At 36.0% G+C, this 26836-nt stretch overlaps 1 protein-coding gene and 1 pseudogene across 1 annotated transcript; one reads left to right on the top strand and one right to left on the bottom strand.

Moving 5' to 3' along the window:
- Nucleotides 1–1066: 1066 nt before the first annotated feature.
- On the bottom strand, nucleotides 1067–8923 carry LOC123909685 (protein NRT1/ PTR FAMILY 4.6-like). Its single transcript, XM_045960559.1, has 5 exons — nucleotides 8844–8923; nucleotides 8591–8699; nucleotides 7573–7790; nucleotides 3275–3706; nucleotides 1067–2514 (listed from the first exon to the last, which is right to left on the bottom strand). The coding sequence occupies exons 1-5, from the start codon at nucleotides 8850–8852 to the stop codon at nucleotides 1537–1539; spliced, it is 1746 nt and encodes a 581-aa protein (XP_045816515.1). The 5' UTR covers nucleotides 8853–8923; the 3' UTR covers nucleotides 1067–1536.
- A 1443-nt stretch (nucleotides 8924–10366) lies between these two features.
- LOC123904404 lies at nucleotides 10367–22371 on the top strand (annotated as a pseudogene).
- Nucleotides 22372–26836: the final 4465 nt, after the last annotated feature.

The raw sequence follows: 26836 nt of genomic DNA, 5'->3' as shown, positions 1-26836 counted from the left end.
GTTGGTGCCTCTCAAATGTTAATTATAACTATAACTATAGCCTGGACCAGTTTTTCCTATACTAGTAGTAGTATTTTGATTAGAACGACTCTTCACACAATCTATATACTCCCTCCGGCGCAAATTCTACTTTTTAGATTCATTTGAATATCAATGTATCTAGACTTACTTAAGGCCAAATACATTAGTTTTTCAATTAATCTAAAAAATAGAATTTGCTTATAATTAAGGCCGGAAGAAGTACTCCGTTAAAAAGAGAGTGTCTTGAACTGCATGGTTTAGACTTAGATTATTGTTTGTGTTGTCAAATGGGCAGCTCCATTTCGCTGGGTAGCTCATAATTGAACTAAATTTATATACAACTACACTTCCTCCGTAACACTTTATAAGAAAATTTCATCTTTCTAAGTTAATTGCATAATCAATATATCCGGAGTATTTGAGTTGGGTCGATCCGAATTTTCATTAGATCATGTATTGCATGGTTGGAGAAATACTTGGTTGATCATAATTTCAAAAAGAAAACTATTTGTGCTCACACACACGTAAAATTGTATTATCTATGTTTTAAAATAAATGTTATTTAAAGTTTTAGCACACATTAAAAAAAGGAGAATGTTAACTTGTGCCCTTAAGGGCACATGTTAAGAAGATAAATGTGGAAAAAAATTATTGAACTTGTGGTGTATTCAATTATCTAAACATTAAATTCTTTATATATTAAATGCTATATTTCTATTTTTAGATAGCTTAACATGTACCCTTAGGGCATAAGTTAACATGACCCTTAAAAAAATACAATGATGTTGTCGAAATACTTAGTTAGACACAACACTAAATAACACATATTAGAAACACGTAAATTCAAAAATTTAAAAGGTAAAATAATTAATTTATTAAATGATATGACTAAATTATGTATCATTTATTTTTTTTTCATTTGTCCATGTATATCCAAATATATTTTATTTAGAATTGTGTCTATATATAAGTCTTACTCTAAATATTTATTGTGTCCAAAACTTGTCAGCATATAAGACTTCAAAACAATAACATAATACAAATCTTCAAAACAAACCATCAGCTCTCACTATACAAAAGATCTACAATGATTATAAGTAATGTAGTTTTTTTCTTTTTTTCTTTCCTTTTTTTGTTATTCTACATATTGTAGTAGGATTTAATACATGTACCATTTTAATCGATATTCTCTCTCAGTGTAAAATACATTTACACTGGCATCCAATCACATCTCATCACACCAATAACTCAAAAGATATTTTAAATTAAAATATATAGTAACATAATAACAAGATGTTATCAGATGCATTTACATAATATTTTATATCAACAGTGTACACCAATTAAATTCTATTGGAGTCAATGTTGATATTGCGGTCGCATACACAATTGCTTCCTAAGATTGACAAATAAAAAATTCGATCAACCAATCAGTTTTTTAAAAACCGGCTCAGACCTGCAATCGAATAAACACTTTATCCAATTAAGTACATGCTCAATTTTTCTTCATTTTCTTCATTCATTAGCACTCCCTCTCCCTCTATATTTGTACTTAGCAGCCCAATACATATAATGAAGAAAATTCAACCCACTAAGCACACACATTAACCAATAGAATCTCTCCAAATGATAATTATCAAGGTTAGACCCACTTAACCATGATTTATGACTACCATTACCAGTAACACTATTCACTATAGAAACAATCACTGAACTAAGATAATATCCCATTGCCAAAGAAGCCCAAGAAAGTGATGTTGCTAATGATCTCATACTTGAAGGTGCTTCTGAGAAGAAAAACTCCAATAATCCAGCTAAAGTGAAAAGATCAGCTGAACCAAGAAACAAATATTGAAATGCTATCCAAAGAAATGAAATAGGTAATGGATTTTTTGTTGCAGTTGAGTGTGAAGCTATTTTTCGTCTTTTGATTTCGACGATTGCGGCCACTGCCATTGCGACTATTGAGAGTATTAATCCGATTCCGATTCTTTGGAGATGAGTTATTCCTGTTTCTGATTTTGTAACTTTTCTTGCATAAGGGATTATAATGTGATCATAAATTGGTGCTAGGATTATTAGAAAGAGTACCGGGAAAACCGGTAATGAAGCCGGAGGAACTTTGAATTTGGAGAAAAGGGTTGTGTTCATTGTTGCAGCTTGTTCGACCGAGAATGTTGAGAGTTGAGCTAAGCAAGCGTTGAGCATTATTGTGCAGGCGAAAATCGGGAGAATTTTGAGGATTATTTTGACATCTTCTAGTTGTTGGATTGTGCATTGTAGTGATGAATGGATTGGTTTGTTTGTGAGTGCTTTGTTGAGGAATTTTAAGGATTCTGTTGGTGTTTGAGATGATGTGGTTGGTTTTGTGGTTTGTTCTTGTTCTGATTGTTTTGTTTGTGTGTTTGGATTTGAAGGGCTTGATGACATGTTTACAACTGCATTGCTTGAGTTTTTGTTTGTGCAAGTGCTTAGTGATGCAGCAACAAGTACCTGATCATTGTCATAATGAGGAAACACACATAGCTTATTGAATTAGTCAAAGGCCCGACAAACAACTTAAGCGCTTATCAAATAAGTGCTTATGTATATTCTGTTTCAATAACAAAACATAACATAAAATATGGGCAAACTGTTTTCATATAAGCTATGAAGCACAAACACTTCTCAGATTAGGCGTGTCTCAGTGTCAGACACACATAGGTGTCCGACACCGACATCACATCGACACTTATGATTACATTAAATTATGTCATTTTCGTAAATATTGATCAGTGTCGACGTGTTGTCCAAGATCTGTGCTTCGTAGCATATAAGTTATAATCTGTTTCCATAAACTATCTAGGAGAGCTTATAAAAATAAGCTAAAAACAATTTAATTAGCGACAACACATAAGCTGTGCCCATAAACAATTTTTAGTATTGGTTCTAAAAAAGATTTAGTATCACTTTGGTCCTAAAAGTGCGTCGATCACTCGATTGCATCAGTCAAAACCATCACATTTTTTAAAAGAAAAATTGAGTACACAATTTTAAATAAAGGTGTGATGGCGATTTAAATCGCGACATAATGGTGTTTGATGTTTCTGAAATTGCAATGCAGCCGCGATTGAGCTAAAAGCTCCATCCACCACATTTGGTCACAATTTTCCACAATATCAAACATTGTGACACGACCACAACCGTTACCACGACTGTTATTCAAAACTATGATTAACAATAAATCTATGGTTTCAAGTGTCATGTAAGTTACCTTTAAAATGGTTGTAAGAGGACTTCCAGAAGGTACCTTATTCCTGTAAGTAGTTGAACCAGCCAAGAAAACAGGAATAGACAAAAAGATACTAATAGTAGATATTGCAAAACCCCATTCCCAACCTTTATTATCTTCAACCCAAACAACAAAAGTAACTGCAATAAGAGCACCACAAGACAAACAGAACACAAAGTAGTTGAAGAATGTTGATCTTTGTTTCCTTCCATTTGGTGTTGATTCGTCGAATTGCTCACCGCCGTGAACCGGAAGCGATCCTTTTATTCCTCCAACTCCAAGAGCTACAAGATAGAGACCAGCAAATAACATTGCTTTTTTTCCACCATTAACTTCATCACATGGTGTTGATCCATTACATTTTGTTGGTTTTAGTGATGGTAAATGAGCTTGTATTGTGAGTACAATTAGACCCTGTATAAACAATTCCAAATTCATTAGTGTTAGTCTCCGAAATACTAAACAATAGATACGAATAGATATGACTCTTAAGTCTAACATGTCAATATTAATAATAATTTAATAAAATAAATAAATTTATATAATTATATATGACAGTATCGAACATTAGATATACGTGGAACAAAGTTTCAGTGCTACATAGCATAATGTCACATATTTGTTACCTGTCATTGATGAAATATCATATTCAAAGTTTCACAACTCAAATGAAAGGTTTGAAAAAGTAAAAAAATTATAGAATATATACCATTACCATTGTTCCGGGACACTGTTTTACATTTTCCTTAAATGAATATAAGTTAACAGAAGTTATTAATTTATGGAATTACACATATTTGGTCTCCGTATGCTTAGCTTATTTGGTAGAGATATCATATTTTATATGTAGGAGTCAGAGTTTAGACTCCGAACACTTCACTATTCACTTTAAAACTTAAAATTATAGTTACTAACTACGTGACACCGAAAAAGGAAGTACTTTTAAAAACCAATAGAATGGTAACACCACATTAGACAATGCATTAACTGCATATGTAGGTGAAAAGTTTTTTATATTAGCAGGCCAGGAATGGGCCCAACATTTAACACAGTCCATAGTTTGTCCCATTACATTACATGGACCCAAGCTCATGTAAAACAAAAGCAAATATCACCTAATGAGAGAACCAATGAATGAATGCCAAGCACATGGACTAGATCAATTGAATACATAAGTGACACCTAACCATCTTTTTCCCCCTCTAATTTAGCCAATAAAATATCACAAATTTAGCCAAAGGATAGATATACTTTTGGATTACACATAAATAAGAAGAGACAATGTTTCTACCATACCTCAAATATTGACCAATATTTAATGATGACTAGTCTATTTTACAAAATTAGAAAAGTGTAAGCAAGAATCAAAGTTTATATGCCACGTGTTTTATCACTTGATCCCACGTCTTAATGGACCTTAGCATAGACAATGATTTTTTGTAAATATATAATCCACTATTAACAGTTTGTTACTTTGTATGATTATGAAATGTCACTATGATAAATGAGTCAGGATCCGTTGACACCAACTAGTTTGACACCAAATGTTACACCTCTCAATAACGTTTTAACCGATATAAATTTTATAAAATCCACCGTTGGATTGAAAGTTTACATCATATAGATCATTTGTGTAAAATTTCAGACAAATCCAAAATCATTTGATATGCTATTGAGACACATAAAGATTAACGGCATTTAAAAAAATACAAAAACCGTTAATTTTGATGTATCTCAATAACATATCAAATGATTTTGGATTTATTTGAAATTTTACACAAATGATCTATATGATGTAAACTTTCAATCCAACGGTGGATTTTATAAAATTTATATCGGTTAAAACGTTATTAAGATGTGTAACATTTGGTGTCAAACTAGTTGGTGTCAACGGATCCTGATTCATGATAAATATATATGTGTTATATGTGCCTTTGTGAAAGGGGTGGTGATAATGGATCATCAAAATGACAACCACACACGTGGTTCATGAACTTTTGCTAAAACTACCATATGTTATATGCTCTTTGAACCTTCCAGATATAGATAGATTCAATAATATACAACTCTTATTTATAGTTTATATATAGAATTAAACTCAAATAACCAATGATCTTTAAGCACAAGGTAACGGGGACCATGCATTTTCAAGATTCTAAAGTAAACGTGGCATAATCATTGAGGAGAAATTGTTTAGGAGAAACTTCTCAGTCTTGATGTGTTATGTAAATGGTTAAATGCATTCGATTCTTTAAGTTTCTGCTATCAATTTAAGTTATTTAGATAACAATTAAGTTATTTAAGTTTTCTATCTAAAAAATAGATTCTTTAAATTTCTAACTTGCTTGTTGTATCGTTATCCATTCTGTTATCTTGTGTTATAAAAATTTGTTGCACTGTGATCGTTAACATTGACTTCCATTATGAATCATATGTTTGATTATGGCCAAATTATTTTGATGAAAAATAACATATATGTTGGAGGAGATTAACCGGAAAGACCTAAGTATTACAAATGTAAAAGCTAAAAGATCTATTTGTTACTTAAAAATTTTCAAAACCTAACTATTACAAATATAAAACTTAAAGGATTTTTGGATGCATTTAACCTATATAAATAGAAAAGTTAAAGATAATTAAGATATTCAGCTCAAATAGTTAATAAACATAACCAAAAAATAAATCGGAGAATAAATTATAAACTACTTTTTATTAAATTATTAGAGTTCTTTCCGCTTATAATTGAAGTAAAAAAAATTTTATATATATATATATATATATATATATATATATATATATATATATATATATATATATATATATATATATATATATATATATATATATATTTTTTTTTTTGAAGAAGCTAAATTAGCCCACTCAAATTGGCGTCAGAGAGAAATAGAGAATCGAATCTCAGACATCAAGAGGAGCACACTCCAGGTCCCAAGCCAATACCAATGCACCAACCCAAGTGAGTTTTATATATAATTTTTTTTACTTCAGAATCTTTATGTTTATCGGTGTTTTTTTGTTAGATAATAAAATAATAATTTATGTTATTGGGTCTGTTAGTTTAGAGTCCATTAGTTTTTGTTATATATTCTCTAATAACCTTTTTGTAATGTTAAGCTATTGGTATTCTATGAAACCCTAGCCGTCGTTTATGTTTCTATCTGCATTCTACTCTATTTAACATGGTATCAGAACCAGGTTAAGGACTGCAATGTAGACGTTTGCAATGTAGACGTTTGACCCAGGACCACACTAGACGTGATGGTGGGTGTTGAATGTGTTAGTTGTGATGTTGAAGTTTGTTTGAAGTCTCACATTGCTTAGGTTATAAGGATGTAAAATGTATAAATATGTGAGGGCAACCTCACCGTTTAAGCTAACTTATGAGAATAAGATCAAAACATATTTAACATTTTTCGCACAATCCGCAAGGTTTTGTTGGAGCACAAGTGGCAGAAGAAATGCGGCAAACGAAAGGGAATGAAGAAATGGATAAGTATTTTAAACATCATTCATATTTTATGAATTAATTCTTTGATTTGGATGCAACATTTGATTTAACCCCACCCCGCAACTTGCAATATTTTGCAACGGACTCTGATTTTAACATAACAAACAACAAGTCACGTCACCTCTTCTAATATCGAAATGCTTTGCTTCTCAAATTTTGTTTTTTTTTTCAAATAGTCAACTCAGATATATTAAGAATGGGAAAAATGAAGACACTGTATTAATTTTAAATTAATTCATCAAGGCTAAAATCAAAATAATTTGGCCATAATCAAACATATTCAAATTAGTACTAGCTAGGCAAATACATAAAAGTAACTCATAAATGCACATAATCCCAATTACCTAGGACTCCTAGACCCAACTATGCAAGTACTATTTATTATTTCTTTATTAACCTTTCATTTTTAGGAGAAGAGTCTCTATTCATTTGAATTTTAACCGGAAGATAAATAAAGTTTGACAAAAAAAAATATAATAAAAAATTATTTCTTCTAAAAATTGAGTTCAGATACTTCTGAATGATTCGTTCTAGAAAAAACTCATTAACAATTAAATCACTTAGTCAAGTCCTACTAGTAATTCTATAGAAAAGAAAGAAAAAAAAATAGAGGCACAAATATATGGCAACAAAAAGAGCATGTAGGCATGAGTAAGAAGAGTGAGAAACTCATGAAGAGGTATAATAAAGTGATAATGACATGAAGAGAAAGTAAGGTTGGTGCAAATAGTAATAATAAAATGAGTAAACTTACTATGAGCTCAATAACAGCACTTATCAAGTAAACATGATAAGTGGTGAAAAATGCATCCGACAAGAAACCACCAAGTAGAGCAAGAAGAAATGATGTTCCCATAAAATTTGTGACATTGTTAGCTGATTTAGAAGGAGACATATGCATATATTCTTTGAGATATAAAACCAAATTGCTTGCATTAGCCAAATAAGCTAGATTCTCCAATATCTCCACAACTACACAAACACAAAAAAAATAGCCTCAAAATCAATGCCACATGTGTATAGTTACTAGTATAGGAGAGTAATCCGTGTTGCAATACAAAAAAGAGAGTATATATCACGGGTTAATTAAATAAAAGAGTGACAATTATTGATTCTAGTGGTTAGAGAAAAATATAATCTTCTTATTGGTGATAATTAATCAATAAATATCTATAACTCTCACACACACGTGTGTGTTCTTACTTTTTTTTTTTTTATATCACACAAAAAACTTAACACTTGATTTCTTATGAATACATGTCAATTATCAATATCTTATATGTTAATCAAATTTACATTTGCTCAGTTGTAAAAGACATCACACTATATGTAAAAGAGGCGGAATTTGAACTCTAGACACTTCACTTATTCATATTTAAGATGAATTTTCTAACTAACAGACTGGTTGACAAAAAAAAATTACATTCTGAATATTTCATTCTTTAAACTCTTTCATTTTAATACTATGCTAATTGAGAACACAAACATCTTAGCTTTGATCAACTTGGTTGTATTACTAAAAATATAATTTAGTTAGGTAAACTTGTAGAGAAAAAAAGTGAAATTCCTCGCTAATTCTGTCACTAAATTTTGTAACGAGAAAATTAGAAAATGAGTTTATTTTATCTGTAGCAAATTTTTTGTTTCTAATTTAATTAAGTAGTGACAAGTGATCACTTGAAATAACATGCTCGAATTAATAAAATAAAAACAAGAATTTTTATTTGTTTGTTCATGATTTTGAGTTAAAAAAAAGGAAATTCGAAACTAACCAAGAACAAAAGATGCTGCAAGCATGCCTCCATGGCGATCTCTAAGAGCAGGCTTGTTCCTCCAATCAACATAGCCTTCCCATCTTGTCATTTGTGGTATTTCAACTTCCTACAATATTTGTAGAATTGTTGTATTGAAAACATATATAAATGATATGATATTTTTACTTGTTAGGAAATGAAAAGAAAAAAAAGAGAGAAAAAATGGTGGGAGAGGAGAGAAAAATAGTAGAAGAAAAAGAAGGGAACTCACCATCACCATAAGGTTGCTTGCTTGCTTGCTTTGGTTTTTGGAGACTGATCGAAAGGTATCGATGGTTAAAGGGAGATTGGTGAGAGATATAAATAAGGAGTTGAGATATAGGCTTTAAATTGGACAAAATGGTCATCACACAAATTTTATTTAACAATTTAAATCACTAGTGGTACTTTTTAATTAGCATCGGGAACTTTTTTAACCCAAACCATATGATATATTTCAATTATCCATATTTAATGGATACAAATGCGGGTTTAATACTATCCGTCTCCGCGGTTATCCATACATGCTAATAAATTAGTAAAATTACTTAAATGTCCCTATTTAAATATAAATTTTAGTATTTTTTTAAAAAATAGTCTTCTCATATTTTTATGTTTTCTGTTCATAGTTCAATAGAGAAAACTTTTTTCATGTTATTTTTTCATTTTTTGAAGTAAAATTTTTCATCATCTTCTTACAACTTTTCATTTTTTGATTAAAAAATTTTCATCATCTTCTTACAACTTTTCATTTAGGATAAAAAACCCTTCACCCATGGCATGGATATATGTAAATATCAATGGATATCCCAAAACCCGTGGATTACCCTCTTAACCGATAACCGCACAGATATGGAGCGGACATGGATATCGTATTTATCCAACGGAATGGACACGAATATCATACTATATGCCTTTATGGATATCCATTTACATCTTTAATATGATGTGGCAATAATAAAATTGTTAATGTGGATATATGTCACATTACCATTTTAATAATTTCTTTTTTTAAAAAAAAAATTCCGTCAATTTTTTTTCTTCTTTTTTTTAAAAAGTATATTATTCATTTTCTAAACTTTTTTTTTGACTCATTCATTTTCTAAACTTATTAATTATAAATGTGAATAATGAATAAAATTCACTTAATTTTTTCAAATAAATTTACTTAATTTTGTTTACCCAATATTGAAATAAAAACTACTCATGTAATTTATCGTGTGACATCTGGATATTTATTCATTTATTTTTTAGTTTTTTTTCTTTTTGAATGACAAATATATACCATAAGTATTTACGACCAGAGCCCCATCAATAAGAAGACAAGAAACACAAGCACGGAAAAAAAAATACAAGCACGTCAAAACTACAAAACCCTAAAAACTACGATCCACACGAAGAGAAGAAAAACACCGTCGCAAAAAACAAAGCACCCAAACACCTGATAAGTGCTAAATATTGGTTAAAATACATGTTTAAAAAGCACTTATTGAATGAATTGTGATAACAAATCCTTGTGTTATACCCTAATTTTGTCCTACCCATTTCAAATACACACTATCCATCTCATTTTTATTTTTTCTTCATTATTCCCACATTCCATTATTTTATTAAAAAAATCCAAAAAAATATGTTCTTTATTATTATTAAAAAAAAATACAACACAACAACAGCAAAAGCTGTTGCTGGCGTCCCCCACCCCTTTTTTATTTTTATTTTTATTTTATTATTATTATTATTATTATTATTATTATTTCAAAACAAAAAAAATAGAAAAGGTCAAACAGAAAATGACAAAGAAAAGCAGCAACAGCAACACGCCCTCTCCCTGTGTTTTCAGCTTTCTCCATTCCTCACCATACTTTCTTCATCACTTTTCTCACCAAATTCAATTCTCACACTCAATCCAATTCAAACACTTCAATCCAATGGATAAAGAAACCCTAAATTTGGCTATAAAGAGGAGGTGAAAAATCAGAGGAAAAAAAAAGGAAAAAAACGATAAAAAATCTCACATTTTCATCACTTTCTTCCATTTTTCGAAATCCATTCAAACCACCCTCAAAGTTCAATTTTCTTTCACTAATATCTTCTAACACATACCAGTAGCGAAAAACACAAAGAAAAACGAAAGAAAACCGTCCAGAAAAGCCTACCCAAAACTCCAAAATTGCCAAGAAAAAGGGGTTAACACACCCACTGATACAAAGCTCAAAACAAGTAGGTTTCTAAACGTTTTTTACTCATGAACACCCACTGAAGCTTTTCCATTCGTTAATTTTGCTTAAGCTTGCTTAAATCATATTTTGTTTTTTTGAGTTCTCAAGTTGTTGTTCCGTTTTTTTTCAAAATATAAGCCTCCACTGTGAAATCTAAGCATAGATTCATGACCAGTGCGAAAAACCGAGCAAAACGGTATATAAACTTTTAAATTTCGGCAAAGTTTTGTTGATGTTGTTGTGCAGGGCCGAGCTTCATTCGAAGCTTTAATGGCCGCTGTTGTTGTTGTTTCTTCACGTGAAGAAGGAGGGGAGGTTGAAGACGATGACGTGTCAGCACGTCATTGGCTCCCTCCCAAGTTTAAAACAGGTCTGTTGGATCTGGTGAAAGGCTGAGATCTGTTTGATTATTTTAAAATCCAAGCCGTCTGATGAATCAGAAGGCCTAGATCTGTGAAGCCTATCGTGCACCCTGATCCTGATGACACGTTGGATGATTTTTGTTCTGTTTCTGTTTTTTTTTTTTTTTTTTTTTTTTGGACGCGTTGGGCCTGGGCTTGGTGTTGCAGTGCTGTTGCTTCACCCCCAGATCTGCTATTTACACCCCCCCGACCTAAAAAATGTGTTTTTATCCTTTTTTAGTGTTTTATCTTTCGTATTTTTATTTCTTTTAGTATAAAAAGGTGGAAATATGTTAGATTGTTTTTTTTAGGGTTTAGTATGCTAGAATAGTTTATCCTTTTTTGTTGAGTTATTTGTGTGAAATATGTTAGAATAGTTTATCTCTTTTGTTAAGTTATTTGTGTGATAAAAAAGAAACTTGTCTTTTTTCAATAAAAATAGAATGGAAAAGGATCGGTTTGTCATGTGGCTCTCCGGTTCTCTGGTTATTCGTATTCTTGGTGATTACCTCGAAATGCGGATAACCGGCGTTCTTTTAATTATTTCTTTTTCAAAAAAGTAATAAAAACCATAAAATGAACGCAACGCACTAAACTGAGTCTTTTTTGTGAGAAATGTTTAACTGAGTCTTATGTGTTTAAGAAATGTTTTTGAGAGTCTCATGTGTTTAAGAAATACTTTGAGTAAGTGAAAAGGAGTCTTATGTGTTTTTTTTCATGTGTTTAAAAAAGAGTCCCATGTGTTTAAAAAAGTATTTTGTGTAGTTAAGAGTATATTATGTGTTTAAAAAGAGTGTTTGTGTAAAAAGAGTCATTTTTGCGAATTAAAATCAACCAACAAACACGTATTTTCTACCCGAGAACTGCGTGTAGCTTTGAATTTCCCATTGCACCTGGGAATACGTAGGAGCGGGATGGTGTATCTCGTCAAGCACATTAATAAAAAACCCTTTTTGTGTCAAAAAAAAATGTTAAGAGTCTTTAGTGTCTTTTAATGTCTTTTCTTCGTTTAATTAGTATAGCACAAATAATAAAGCATCATTACACAAGCGCGAGAACTAATTTTAATCCTAGATCTAAAGAGAAGGTTCCCGTTGGGTACAACGGATGTGAGGGGTGCTAATACCTTCCCTTCGCATAACCGACTCCCGAACCCGGAATTTTGGTTGCGATGACCACCCTTTCCACTTAAAGGTTTTATCGATATTTTCCTTTTCCGCGTGGCCGCGTGGGATAAATAAAATTCGGTGGCGACTTTACTGTTTTAGCGAGCGTTTATCGCTTCGCGCAGTTTTTGTGTTAGCTAGTTGAGTAGATTAGCAGTTCATCCTTAGAATTAGCCTTAATTTTTAGGGAGGGCGCTACAGCTGGCGACTTCACTGGGGACTGGTTAATTAAGAGAGTCGAGCCCACTCTCTTTAGATTTAGGTTTTTGGGTTTTTGCGCTTGTTTGTGTTTATTGTGTATTATTTTTTATGCTTTATTCAGTCATGTGCTTTATTTGCCGTAATATTTGCATGTGTTGTACTTGTTTATTACTTGTATAAATATATCTGTTATATATATATGTGGGGTTGTGATGTTGGGTTACATGTGGATAAAGCTCTACACCCGAGCTTCGAGAGAAACTAAGTTAAGTTAGGGGTTTAGTATTGGCCTGCTTGGCGCGTGCCTCGAGAGGACCAATACGAAAACTCCGCCTAGAGTAGATTCCTTCGAAGGATGTGTTACCTTGCGAAATTTCGTAATGGGAACAAGTATCTTTCTAGGGATCCGTGACTCTAGGGACCTTTTAAAGTAGAACCTAAACGTGTTAGAAGGCCTCTACTAGTACATAATGAGGGGTACGCAATGTTGACTCTCTTGGCGTTTGTCTTGTAAAGTCAACGCGTAAACCTCACCTAAAGGAGACCTTATTTGGAAATATTATTGTCTTGCGAGTTTTTGCAATGTTAATATTTTCAAATAAGGGTTTACGATCTTAGGAACCTTGAGAAACTCTAGAACCACATGTGAGATGGGATGGGACATATACAAACACATGATTTACTATCTCTACCCTAAACATCACTTCCACATACCGTGATACTCAAAAACTGATTTTCTTGCATATTCATTATTGCTTATAGGAAGGAAAAGACATTGATTTGAGAAAATGGCACCTGACAAAAGATTACCTATTCTCAAATCTATGTCATAAAAGGCCTATAAACAAAAATGATAATAAAAATGTTTTTTGCATCGCATTCCCACATTCATGCATTACCTTTTTTTTAATAAAACGAAAAAGAACACACTCATACCTTCTCGAAACTTCAAGAGACTTGCCCTTCACCATAGCGAGGAAATCGAAGAAGAAATCGGCTCAAGAGCCCCTTCCCCCACATTCATACCCTACGCGTGCAAACATCCACAGACTCATGGATCAAGAAGGACAGAATCAAGCGGCCTTAAGAGAGGACGTTGACGCAATGAAAGTCAAGATGGACAAGATGCTCGAGCTTGTCCAAGCTTTGGTAAACAACCCTCAGCCTGCTGCGATCGCTACGAATGCGAACTGGCCTGAATACGGTCTTCCCCCTGGCTACACTCCACCCGAAGAGGATGGTGGCGTACCTCCCCCTCAAGAGCCTGTTGTCATCCCTGTTCCAAATGAAGTACCATCCGCTCAAGGAGCTCGCGCCGAGCCAAATACCTCGGAGATCGCTCAGCCTACTCAGACCCCACCAGCGCTTGAGGCTGATCAAGGGGATAAGTATAAGGCCTTAGAAGAAAGGTTGAAGGCTATTGAAGGTGTTAGTGCCTTCGGGTTTGATGCTTCAAACATGTGCTTAGTTCCAGATGTGGTGGTCCCACCAAAGTTCAAAGCCCCAGATTTTGATAAGTACAAGGGCACTGGCTGTCCAAAAATCCACATCAAGAGGTTCTATACCAAGATGGCTGCTCATGCTTCGAATGAAAAACTGCTCATTCACATCTTCCAAGACAGTTTAAGTGGAGCTTCACTTGATTGGTACATGCAATTGGAAAGAGCTCAGATCAAAACTTGGAAAGATCTTGTGGATGCTTTCCTTACTCAATACAGTTACAATCTGAATATTGCTCCGAACCGCATGCAACTACAAAACCTGTCTCAAAGGAGTAATGAAGCATTCAAGGAATATGCCCAGCGTTGGAGGGAGTTGGCCGCTCAAGTCCAACCTCCCTTGATGGATCGCGAATTGGTAGACACTTTCATGAGCACTCTGCAAGGACCCTACTATGAAAAAATGATAGGGAGTATTTCATCCAATTTCGCAGATTTGGTCATCATAGGAGAGCGTGTGGAAGCAGGAATTAAGAATGGAAAGATTCAGAAGTTCACTAAGGATCAGACTGGTGGAAGGAGGTCCTTCAATGCGAATCCAAGGAAGAAAGAGGAGGAAACTAATGCCATCACCACAAGTGCACCAGCTCAAATATCATACTCGGCAATGGTTCCTCCACAACCACAACAAAGGAACCAATCTAATGGCCGAAACAACTTTGAAAAGAGGGTTGTGCAATTAGACCGCGTGCCTGTGCCATACGGTCAAATCCTCCCTTATCTGCTACAAAAAGGGATGATAGAGCTAAAGCAGCTTCCACCGGTAGTACCTCCTTACCCAGCTCATTTTAAGAGTGATGTCAAGTGCGATTACCACTCTGGGGCACTTGGGCATACTATTGAAAATTGCAAAGCCTTTAAGTATAAGGTACAAGAATTGATTGATCAGAAGCTGTTAACCTTTAAGGAGGAGGGACCCAATGTGAAGACCAATCCGCTGCCTGGCCATGCTGGCCCATCTGTGAATGCTGTGGAGGATGATGGAGGAATTCAATTGATAAATGAAGTTTCTAAGATCCGAACTCCACTAGCAATAGTTAGAGAAAAGCTAATTGGTTATGAAGAATTCGAGATGATGCACTCTGAATGTGAGGAGTGTGCAAGGAAACCTGAGAATTGTAAGAAGATGAGGATGTGTTTACAACAGTTGGTGGATCAAGGCTTGGTCCAGATTGGCTACTCAGTAGTAAACCCCGTCATTGCGGCATTAGAGGACTTCACGCCAATTGAGATCCCATTCTAAAGGGCCCCTATACCAAATAAGGAGGTCCACCCACTAGTCTTCAGGGTGCCTAAGTCTTTTCCATTCGAGAGCACTCAAAAGGTACCATGGAATTATCAACCTACTGTTTCCATGGGCCAAGAGCAAGTAACACTTGAAAATCCCTCCGTTGACAGCATTGCGGGGATAGGAGGGATGACAAGAAGTGGGAGGATCTTTTCTCATGATCAGTCAAGCAAAGTTATTGAGAAGCCCCTGTTGGATCTAGCTAAAGGGAAGCATGTAGAAGAGATGGGTAAAGAGCAGCCCCATAAGGTGGCACCTAAAGGGGATGCCGAAGAATTTTTAAAGATCATTCGCAAGAGTGATTATCAAGTGGTTGATCAGTTAGGGCAAACTCCATCTAAAATCTCTATGCTATCATTATTGCTATCCTCAGAAATCCATAGGAATGCCTTAATGAAAGTGTTGGGAGAAGCCCATGTTGAGAAAGACGTCACCGTGAATCAATTTGACGGGATAATAGCCAACATCGCTTCAAGCAGATATCTCGGGTTTAATGATGAAGAATTACCTGCCAAAGGTTGTGACCACAACAAGGCATTGTATATATCTGTCAAGTGTTTGGGCAACATCTTGTCCAAAGTATTGATAGATAATGGTTCGTCCCTGAATGTCATGCCCAAGAGGACCTTCGATAAGTTAAACAGCGAAGGGGCAGTAATGAGGCCTAGCGCACTTGTTGTCAAAGCCTTCGATGGCTCAGAAAGGACGGTCATGGGAGAGATAGACCTTCCAGTTTTGGTTGGTCCCCAGCTCTTCACGATCACTTTCCAAGTCATGGATATTAATCCTGCTTATAGTTGCCTCCTTGGAAGACCATGGATTCATTCGGCTGGCGTTGTCACATCCACCCTACATCAAAAGCTCAAGTTCATGTCCAACGGCAAGATCATCATAGTATCCAGTCAAGAGGATATTATGGTGAGTCATTTGTCCGCCTTTCAGTACATTGAGGAAGATGAGCAAGCAGTGGAAATTCCGTTTCAGGCTCTGGAGGTCGCAACTGTCACCATGAAGCGAAAGAAGAAAGCTAAACCTGCCTTCACTTCATGGCAAGCAATGAAGGAAGCATTGAACGAATCAAGTCTAGAGGGTTGGGGGAAGGTGCCTGTGGTTCAAGAAAAGAAGGATCGCTTTGGGCTAGGATATCGACCATCAACAAAGGGATCGACCAGTTCTAACTACAAGGGTGGTCGTTCCCTCCAAGAAATGTTTCGCAGTGCGGGGTTCAACAAAAAAAAGCAAGTGAACATGATTGGGGATAATGAGGAAGATGCACCTAACCTAGTGCGAAGCTGTGCTAATGAAGAGCCCCTCAACAATTGGAAGGCCGAGGAGATTTCTGAAGTTTCTTTTAAGTAATATGCCTGTTCTTCTTAAGAAAATGAAAATACATTTGCTCTGCCCAAGGCAAATGAATATCTTTTAAAGGGCCCCTCTTGTTTTAAAAGTTTATCATGAATAAAAGTGCATTTTATGTTGAATAAGAACTTTTTGTTTTTCGCTCCATGTTTTTCAAAATGGCAACTCTTTTCTAAAAAAAGACTTTTACAGTTTAAGCTTTTGTTCAGTTTGCATTATTTCCTAAAAAATGAAAACATCCTCATGCAGATCCATAGAAATACCCGCTGAAACCTACCCCGCTAGTTTCCCTTTTGACTTCGAACATCCGGTAAACCAAGCCGAAGGAGTTGACGAGGATGATTGTGAACTTCCTGAAGGACTAGCTCGCCTGTTGAAACAAGAAGAAAAGGCCATTCAACCGCATCAAGAGCAAGTTGAGACAATCAACTTGGGGAGCGAGTCAGATGTAAAAGAGGTCAAAGTAGGGGCATCATTGCAAGAAGATGTGAAGAAGGATTTGGTCAGTTTGTTGCAAGAATACGTCGATGTGTTTGCTTGGTCTTATCAAGATATGCCAGGATTGGATACCGACATAGTTGTGCACAAGCTCCCACTCAAGCCTGAATGTGCACCTGTAAAACAGAAGATGAGGAGAACAAGACCTGATATGGCTCTCAAGATCAGAGAAGAAGTGAAGAAGCAATTTGATGCAGGATTTCTAGCTGTGGCCAAGTACCCGCAATGGGTTGCCAACATTGTACCCGTCCCAAAGAAAGATGGCAAGGTACGAATGTGTGTGGATTACCGAGACTTGAACCGAGCAAGTCCAAAGGATGACTTCCCGTTGCCCCACATAGATGTGTTGGTGGATAATACCGCTCAGTCCTCAGTGTTTTCTTTCATGGATGGTTTCTCCGGATATAATCAGATCAAGATGAATCCTGAAGACATGGAAAAAACTACTTTCATTACTCCGTGGGGGACTTTCTGCTACAAAGTCATGCCTTTTGGTTTGAAGAATGCTGGAGCAACATATCAAAGAGCGATGGTGACCCTCTTTCATGATATGATTCACAAGGAGATAGAGGTGTACGTGGATGATATGATTGCCAAGTCTCAAGGAGAAGAAGAGCACCTGGTCCACCTGCGTAAGTTGTTCGCACGTTTAAGGAAGTTCAGATTGCGACTGAATCCTAACAAATGTACATTCGGGGTCAGATCAGGAAAACTGTTAGGGTTCATAGTCAGCCAAAGAGGAATTGAGGTAGACCCAGATAAGGTTAAGGCTATACAAGAAATGCCTGCGCCCAAATCTGAAAAGGAGGTGCGTGGTTTCTTGGGAAGACTGAATTACATCGCCCGCTTTATCTCGCATCTCACATCTACCTGTGAACCAATCTTCAAGTTATTAAGGAAGGATCAAGCTGCTGAATGGAATGACGACTGTCAAAAGGCATTTGATAAGATCAAGGAATATCTGCAAGAGCCGCCCATTCTGATTCCACCTGTGCCCGGTAGGCCGCTCTTAATGTACATGACTGTGCTTGAAGATTCAATGGGTTGTGTGTTGGGTCAACAAGATGAAACCGGTAAAAAGGAGCATGCCATCTATTTCCTAAGCAAGAAGTTCACAGATTGTGAATCAAGGTACACTGCCCTTGAGAAGACCTGTTGCGCGCTAGCATGGGCTGCTCGACGTCTAAGGCAGTACATGCTAACTCACACTACGCATTTGATTTCCAAGATGGATCCTATCAAGTACATCTTTGAAAAACCTGCCGTTACCGGAAAGATTGCGCGCTGACAGATGTTGCTGTCTGAGTACGATATCCAGTATGTCGCTCAAAAGGCAATCAAAGGAAGTGTGTTGGCGGAGTATCTTGCTCACCAACCTCTAGAAGAGCATCAGCCGGTTCCATCCGATTTTCCTGATGAAGATGTCATGATCTTAGAGAAAGTTATAGGAGATGAAGAAGGGCCCGAACCAGGCGCTCGTTGGAAACTAGTCTTCGATGGAGCTTCCAATGCCATGGGGCACGGAGTCGGGGCAGTTTTGATATCACCAAGAGGTGGATATAGACCTCTTGCAGCCAGATTGTGTTTTGAGTGTACAAACAACATAGCAGAATATGAAGCCTGCATCATGGGTCTCGAGGCAGCCATCGATCTAAGGATCAAAATCTTAGAAGTATATGGAGACTCAGCGTTAGTCATCTGTCAAGTAAAAGGGGAATGGGAAGCACGACACCCAAAGATAATCCCATATTGCACTCAAGTCAAGAAGCTAGCAGAGTACTTCGATGAGATCACTTTCCATCACATTCCAAGGGAAGAGAATCAGGTGGCCGATGCTTTAGCTACATTATCTTCAATGTACAAAGTAAGGTTCCACAACGAAGCGCCTCTCATAGTATTGGAACGTAAGGATGAACCAGCTGTATGCGCGGTGGCTTCAAAGGAATGTGATGACAAACCATGGTTCCATGATATCAAACGATATTTGGAAAAACAAGAATATCCTGAAGGCGCGTCAATCAATGACAGAAAGACATTGAGAAGGTTGGCCACACAGTTCTTCTTAGATGGGGAAGTACTCTACAAAAGAAACTATGACATGGTGTTGCTTAGATGTATAGACCGACAAGAAGCGGATCATCTTCTGGCAGAAATCCATGCAGGAACTTTCGGGACTCACGCCAATGGGCATGCAATGGCGAGGAAGATCTTGAGGGCAGGGTATTATTGGCTGACCATGGAAGCAGACTGCTACCGTTATGTCAAAACATGTCATAAGTGCCAAATATATGCCGACAAGGTGCATGTGCCACCAAACCCGTTGAATGTGTTAACGGCACCTTGGCCGTTCTCTATGTGGGGCATTGATGTAATTGGAATGATTGAGCCGAAAGCTTCTAATGGACACAGGTTCATCTTGGTCGCTATTGATTACTTCACCAAATGGGTTGAAGCTGCTTCATATGCGAATGTGACACAACAAGTAGTAGCCCGATTCATCAAGAAAGAAATAATTTGTCGTTACGGGATTCCTAACAAAATTATCACAGATAATGGGTCAAACCTAAACAACAAGTTAGTGAAAGAATTATGCGATGGTTTCAAGATTGAGCACCATAACTCTTCGCCGTATCGACCACAGATGAACGGCGCCGTGGAAGCAGCCAACAAGAATATCAAGAGGATTATTCAGAAGATGGTCAAGACGTATAAAGATTGGCATGAGATGCTCCCGTATGCATTGCATGGATATAGGACGACCATCCGTACCTCAACCGGGGCAACCCCTTTTTCTCTAGTATATGGCATGGAGGCAGTACTCCCCGTCGAGGTGGAAATCCCTTCATTGAGGGTGTTGATGGAGACCAAACTAGAAGAGGCTGAGTGGGCCCAAACAAGGTTTGACCAGTTGAACCTCATAGAGGAAAAGCGCTTAACGGCACTCTGCCATGGTCAGATGTATCAACAACGACGCAAGAAGGCCTTTGACAAGAAAGTGTGCCCCCGTAAGTTTCGAGAAGGCGAGCTAGTATTGAAGAAGATCTTGCCCATCCACAAAGATTCCCGAGGCAAATGGACCCCTAACTATGAGGGACCATACGTGATGAAGAAAGCATTTTCAGGAGGAGCCTTAATCCTCGCCACTATGGATGAAGAAGAATTTCCACTCTCAGTGAATGCTGACGCGGTCAAGAAGTATTATGCCTAAGAAAAAAAAAGAGAAATAAAAATAAAGGCTCGCTAGATTGAAAACCCGAAAGGGCAATCTAGGCAATAGAGAGCGTCCCGGTAGACTGAAAACCTGAAAGGGCAGTCTAGGCAAAAATTAGGGACACCAAAAAAGGAAATGTAATCCCGGTGGATTGAAAACCCGAAAGGGCGATCCAGGCAAAAGTTAGGGATATGTGAAAAAAGGAAAATAGAAGGCAAAAGACCCGAGGCGTCAGCATTGTAGTAGAAGGCTCAAGTGGAAGTGATCGGTCTAATTGTCAGCTTCGAGGTTAAAGTTTGTGTATGTTGGAAGTCACGAGGGGAACGGTGGATGAGGTGTTGTTGACCTTTTGTTTTTGTTGCCATTCCCAAAATTAGTAATCTCCTCTTATAGGAATTGCTTTCCTATGTATTGACACCCCTTCGAGGGTCAATATTTCAGCTTTCCTATGTATTGACACCCCTTCGAGGGTCAATATTTCATCAATAAAATCCCTTTTGTCTATTTGTTTTAGGTCTTGTTTCTCATAAAATGCATTCTTTTCTTCTTGATAGTGCATAAAAAATGTGAGGGCTCATAAAAGGATATAGTTAAGACTTTTCCGAGAAAAACGGTATTTATTTATGAGAAAAGATGATCCTCGGTTTTTAACCTTGCACCCGCAGTACAAACTCGTAGCAAGCAAAGAGATCGTTTTCCTTGAAAGAAAAATAAGTATTGTGTGAGAGGAGATAATAGGGGCATTACCTGTGGAGAGACGAGAAGGATGACGTGCATTAATGTTTTAATTCATACACCTCAAAAGAAATCATGCATTTGGCTTAAAAAGTTTTTCTGCATAAATAAACATGCTCGCATATAGAATTCATGGTATGTGGAAACCCGATGGCTTAGAAGTTGTTTAACCCTCTCCCCCAGTTAGCTTGAGGTAACAAGATGATATTTCTCGAATGTGTGTCTGCCTGCCTCGCAGGACGTCGATAGTGGTTTACCCAGATGGCTAGTGTGTATGTATGAGTGCATATCGAGTCCTATGTGAAGTGAATGTTATTTCGAGTCCTATGTGAAGTGAATGTTATTGAGCCCTATGTATAATTATGGATCGAGTCTTATGTGAAACGAATGTTTTTGAGTCCTGTGTGAAGTAAGTGAGTCTTATCTGTATGAGTGGAAATTTAGTCTTATGTGAAGTGTAGAATGAGTCTTATGTGAAGTAAAACTTGAGTCCTATGTGAATTGAGCCCTATCTATATGAATGTAATAGAGTCTTACCTGTGTGGATGTTGAGTTTGTGATGAGTCTTACTTATGTAATTGAGTCCTACCTTGTGGATGTTGAGGTTTTTAATGAGTCTTACCTGTGTGGATGTAATTCGAGTCTTACCTTGAGTTGTTGATGAGTTTTATCTGTATACATGAAGTTGAGTCTTACTGGCGAAGATGATAAGGGTGGTATTATCTGAGTCTTGCTGGATTGTTGGGGTCTTACCCGTGCGAGTATAGAGTTTCAAATGAGTCTCATCTGGGTCATAGTGCAAACAGAGTATCATGTAATTGAAGTAATCGTAGAGGTCCGTTCTTGCTGTCTGGTCAAAATTTCGGGTCCTTAAGTATTTAATCGTCTTCCACCATGAGTATGCAAAGATGTAGTCAATGCACTCTTGGGTGAAAGTCAATTAAATAGGGGCAGCTGTTATACCCTAATTTTGTCCTACCCATTTCAAATACACACTATCCATCTCATTTTTATTTTTTCTTCATTATTCCCACATTCCATTATTTTATTAAAAAAATCCAAAAAAATATGTTCTTTATTATTATTAAAAAAAAATACAACACAACAACAGCAAAAGCTGTTGCTGGCGTCCCCCACCCCTTTTTTATTTTTATTTTTATTTTATTATTATTATTATTATTATTATTATTATTTCAAAACAAAAAAAATAGAAAAGGTCAAACAGAAAATGACAAAGAAAAGCAGCAACAGCAACACGCCCTCTCCCTGTGTTTTCAGCTTTCTCCATTCCTCACCATACTTTCTTCATCACTTTTCTCACCAAATTCAATTCTCACACTCAATCCAATTCAAACACTTCAATCCAATGGATAAAGAAACCCTAAATTTGGCTATAAAGAGGAGGTGAAAAATCAGAGGAAAAAAAAAGGAAAAAAACGATAAAAAATCTCACATTTTCATCACTTTCTTCCATTTTTCGAAATCCATTCAAACCACCCTCAAAGTTCAATTTTCTTTCACTAATATCTTCTAACACATACCAGTAGCGAAAAACACAAAGAAAAACGAAAGAAAACCGTCCAGAAAAGCCTACCCAAAACTCCAAAATTGCCAAGAAAAAGGGGTTAACACACCCACTGATACAAAGCTCAAAACAAGTAGGTTTCTAAACGTTTTTTACTCATGAACACCCACTGAAGCTTTTCCATTCGTTAATTTTGCTTAAGCTTGCTTAAATCATATTTTGTTTTTTTGAGTTCTCAAGTTGTTGTTCCGTTTTTTTTCAAAATATAAGCCTCCACTGTGAAATCTAAGCATAGATTCATGACCAGTGCGAAAAACCGAGCAAAACGGTATATAAACTTTTAAATTTCGGCAAAGTTTTGTTGATGTTGTTGTGCAGGGCCGAGCTTCATTCGAAGCTTTAATGGCCGCTGTTGTTGTTGTTTCTTCACGTGAAGAAGGAGGGGAGGTTGAAGACGATGACGTGTCAGCACGTCATTGGCTCCCTCCCAAGTTTAAAACAGGTCTGTTGGATCTGGTGAAAGGCTGAGATCTGTTTGATTATTTTAAAATCCAAGCCGTCTGATGAATCAGAAGGCCTAGATCTGTGAAGCCTATCGTGCACCCTGATCCTGATGACACGTTGGATGATTTTTGTTCTGTTTCTGTTTTTTTTTTTTTTTTTTTTTTTTGGACGCGTTGGGCCTGGGCTTGGTGTTGCAGTGCTGTTGCTTCACCCCCAGATCTGCTATTTACACCCCCCCGACCTAAAAAATGTGTTTTTATCCTTTTTTAGTGTTTTATCTTTCGTATTTTTATTTCTTTTAGTATAAAAAGGTGGAAATATGTTAGATTGTTTTTTTTAGGGTTTAGTATGCTAGAATAGTTTATCCTTTTTTGTTGAGTTATTTGTGTGAAATATGTTAGAATAGTTTATCTCTTTTGTTAAGTTATTTGTGTGATAAAAAAGAAACTTGTCTTTTTTCAATAAAAATAGAATGGAAAAGGATCGGTTTGTCATGTGGCTCTCCGGTTCTCTGGTTATTCGTATTCTTGGTGATTACCTCGAAATGCGGATAACCGGCGTTCTTTTAATTATTTCTTTTTCAAAAAAGTAATAAAAACCATAAAATGAACGCAACGCACTAAACTGAGTCTTTTTTGTGAGAAATGTTTAACTGAGTCTTATGTGTTTAAGAAATGTTTTTGAGAGTCTCATGTGTTTAAGAAATACTTTGAGTAAGTGAAAAGGAGTCTTATGTGTTTTTTTTCATGTGTTTAAAAAAGAGTCCCATGTGTTTAAAAAAGTATTTTGTGTAGTTAAGAGTATATTATGTGTTTAAAAAGAGTGTTTGTGTAAAAAGAGTCATTTTTGCGAATTAAAATCAACCAACAAACACGTATTTTCTACCCGAGAACTGCGTGTAGCTTTGAATTTCCCATTGCACCTGGGAATACGTAGGAGCGGGATGGTGTATCTCGTCAAGCACATTAATAAAAAACCCTTTTTGTGTCAAAAAAAAATGTTAAGAGTCTTTAGTGTCTTTTAATGTCTTTTCTTCGTTTAATTAGTATAGCACAAATAATAAAGCATCATTACACAAGCGCGAGAACTAATTTTAATCCTAGATCTAAAGAGAAGGTTCCCGTTGGGTACAACGGATGTGAGGGGTGCTAATACCTTCCCTTCGCATAACCGACTCCCGAACCCGGAATTTTGGTTGCGATGACCACCCTTTCCACTTAAAGGTTTTATCGATATTTTCCTTTTCCGCGTGGCCGCGTGGGATAAATAAAATTCGGTGGCGACTTTACTGTTTTAGCGAGCGTTTATCGCTTCGCGCAGTTTTTGTGTTAGCTAGTTGAGTAGATTAGCAGTTCATCCTTAGAATTAGCCTTAATTTTTAGGGAGGGCGCTACACCTTGGAATATAAATCACTTTTGATGTAAATATAGTATGTACTAAGAAATTGTGCAAGAATTATCAAATCCAACCATTTTTGTTAGGTTCTTGCTGATATTAAGAAAAGAAACAAAATTCTGAAGTATTCGCTGCAGCGAAGCATCAGCGAGCATGCAGTGAACAAAGGCAGGGAGTTCAGGGTACTTGGCGAGCACCCAGCGAACCTGCAGCGAACAAGCTCGCTACAGCGAGGCCTCAGCGAACAAAGGCAGGGAGTCCAGGGTACTTGGCGAACACCCAGCGAGCATGCAGCGAATAAGCTCGCTGCAGCGAACACCTAGCGAGCAAAGGATGAGTCACAGCTAAATACACGTGTCAGCAAACCTCTTCAACTAAGCAACTTCTTCGCTTAGCGAACAAGGATTCGCTTAGCGAACAGGCCCATTTCAGAAGTCTATAAATAGCATTTTAGATCATTTTGTAAAATGATAGTTAGCTAATATCAGATAGAAAAATACGATTTTCATAGATAGATCCTGTTTAGTAAGGTTTTGAAGGTGGATTCCACACAACTTGAGAAATCAAGCCCTATGGTCTTTCAATCCTTCTCATCTTCACTCTTTTGTAAGTTTATCATGGCTATTCATAGCTAAATCTCTTTTGTTGGGGTTGGATGTAATTGAATTATGATCATGAATCTAGTTTAACTTTGCTATATGTGTTTTATTTATCAATCAATATTAGTGATATCCTTGTTTTCATGCTTTTATTAAAAGATTTAAATGATATAGACATATGTTATTTGAATCAAAGGTAGGATAATCACTTGTTAAAATTCAAAGTTTAGACATAGATTTTGAGATTTAATAGTCACTTAAAGTATTAGAGCTTAATGCTATTTTATCGATTAATGATTCGAGACATCGGAAAGTTAATAGATACAATAGATTTCAAGACATATTCCGGACACGGATATGATCAACGAGTAATACGTGACGATATTGATTAGTAAATGAAATATATATATCAATAGTTAACTGATACATGTGAATGATTTGATGAAATCCAATTCCAACAAGTTTTTACCTCAAAAGTTTATTACGCACTTTTATCGCAATTTTATGTTACGAAACCAAATCAAAACAAACCCGCACTTAGAATCATGGAATTTGTGTATTTACAATTGATATCACACTAGTCCCTGCGGATACGATATTTGAAACATACTTGCCGAAAGTTCTTTCAACAACACCTCAAATAAGCTAGATACCATTCAGAGAGTTTGTGTCTCTTTTTTTACCTAGATACCATTTCAAGATGAAAATTTGACCCAATCTATTAGATACTCAACAAAAGAGGTTCCATCCGAAAAGACCTAGATCATTCCAAGAGCCTCAGATCAACTACACAATAGCATGTCAAATTAATAGTCACTCTAATCGACCTTTCCTCCTCCCCCTCGGCCATACTAAAGAAACTCTCAAAACACAAACTCAAAGTCCAACCACCTAAAAATTTCAGACCATATCGGTGAAATATGACCACATGAGACAAAAAAATGTTCTACATATATTCTAAGTCTAGCTGACGGAACACAAACAATGAATCACCCGCCTCCCCAATTTTGTCTATTCAAAAGCCTATCCTAAAGATGTGGCCAAGTCTTAATTAAGTGTTACTTGAAAAATGTTTAGAATTTAGATTTTTTATTGTAGGTAGATAGAAATATAGGTTGTTAGAAATATATTTTTCTTTTTCTTTCTAAATATTGTTATTTTTGAATAATTAAGTTGTGCAAAGATCTACAATTAATTTGTCGTAGTTATATATATATATATTTAATTTATGGATGGGATTGTTGAAATTCATTGTTAATAATAATGCCTCCCCGACTCACCAAAAAAAAAAATTAAAAAAATAATGCCTCCCCCTTCCTTCACCTCCCTTCATTTGAACTAAACATGCAAACTAAGTGATTGACTTCAAGTGGTAATGAGTTTCATTTAAGATTAACTGTTCAGAATTTAAGTTCAATTTTTAAAAGAAACAATTTTAAAGTAGATATTACTTACTTCCTAAATGACCTCAAAATTAATTAACAAATTCTCCATTTCCTCTGAAAACCAAAAAATTAATACAAATTTACCAAATACACTGCCCTACTTATCGTGGAATAGATAGGGCCGAAGACCAAATATATCATACATAAATATGGCCCCAATTAATTAGTATAAAAAAATTG

The sequence above is a fragment of the Trifolium pratense genome, linkage group LG2 (assembly GCF_020283565.1).
Source record: "Trifolium pratense cultivar HEN17-A07 linkage group LG2, ARS_RC_1.1, whole genome shotgun sequence".
Taxonomy (NCBI): domain Eukaryota; kingdom Viridiplantae; phylum Streptophyta; class Magnoliopsida; order Fabales; family Fabaceae; genus Trifolium; species Trifolium pratense.
The sequence above is the reverse complement of the archived record's forward strand: the minus strand, read 5'-3'. Positions and strand labels throughout refer to the sequence as shown.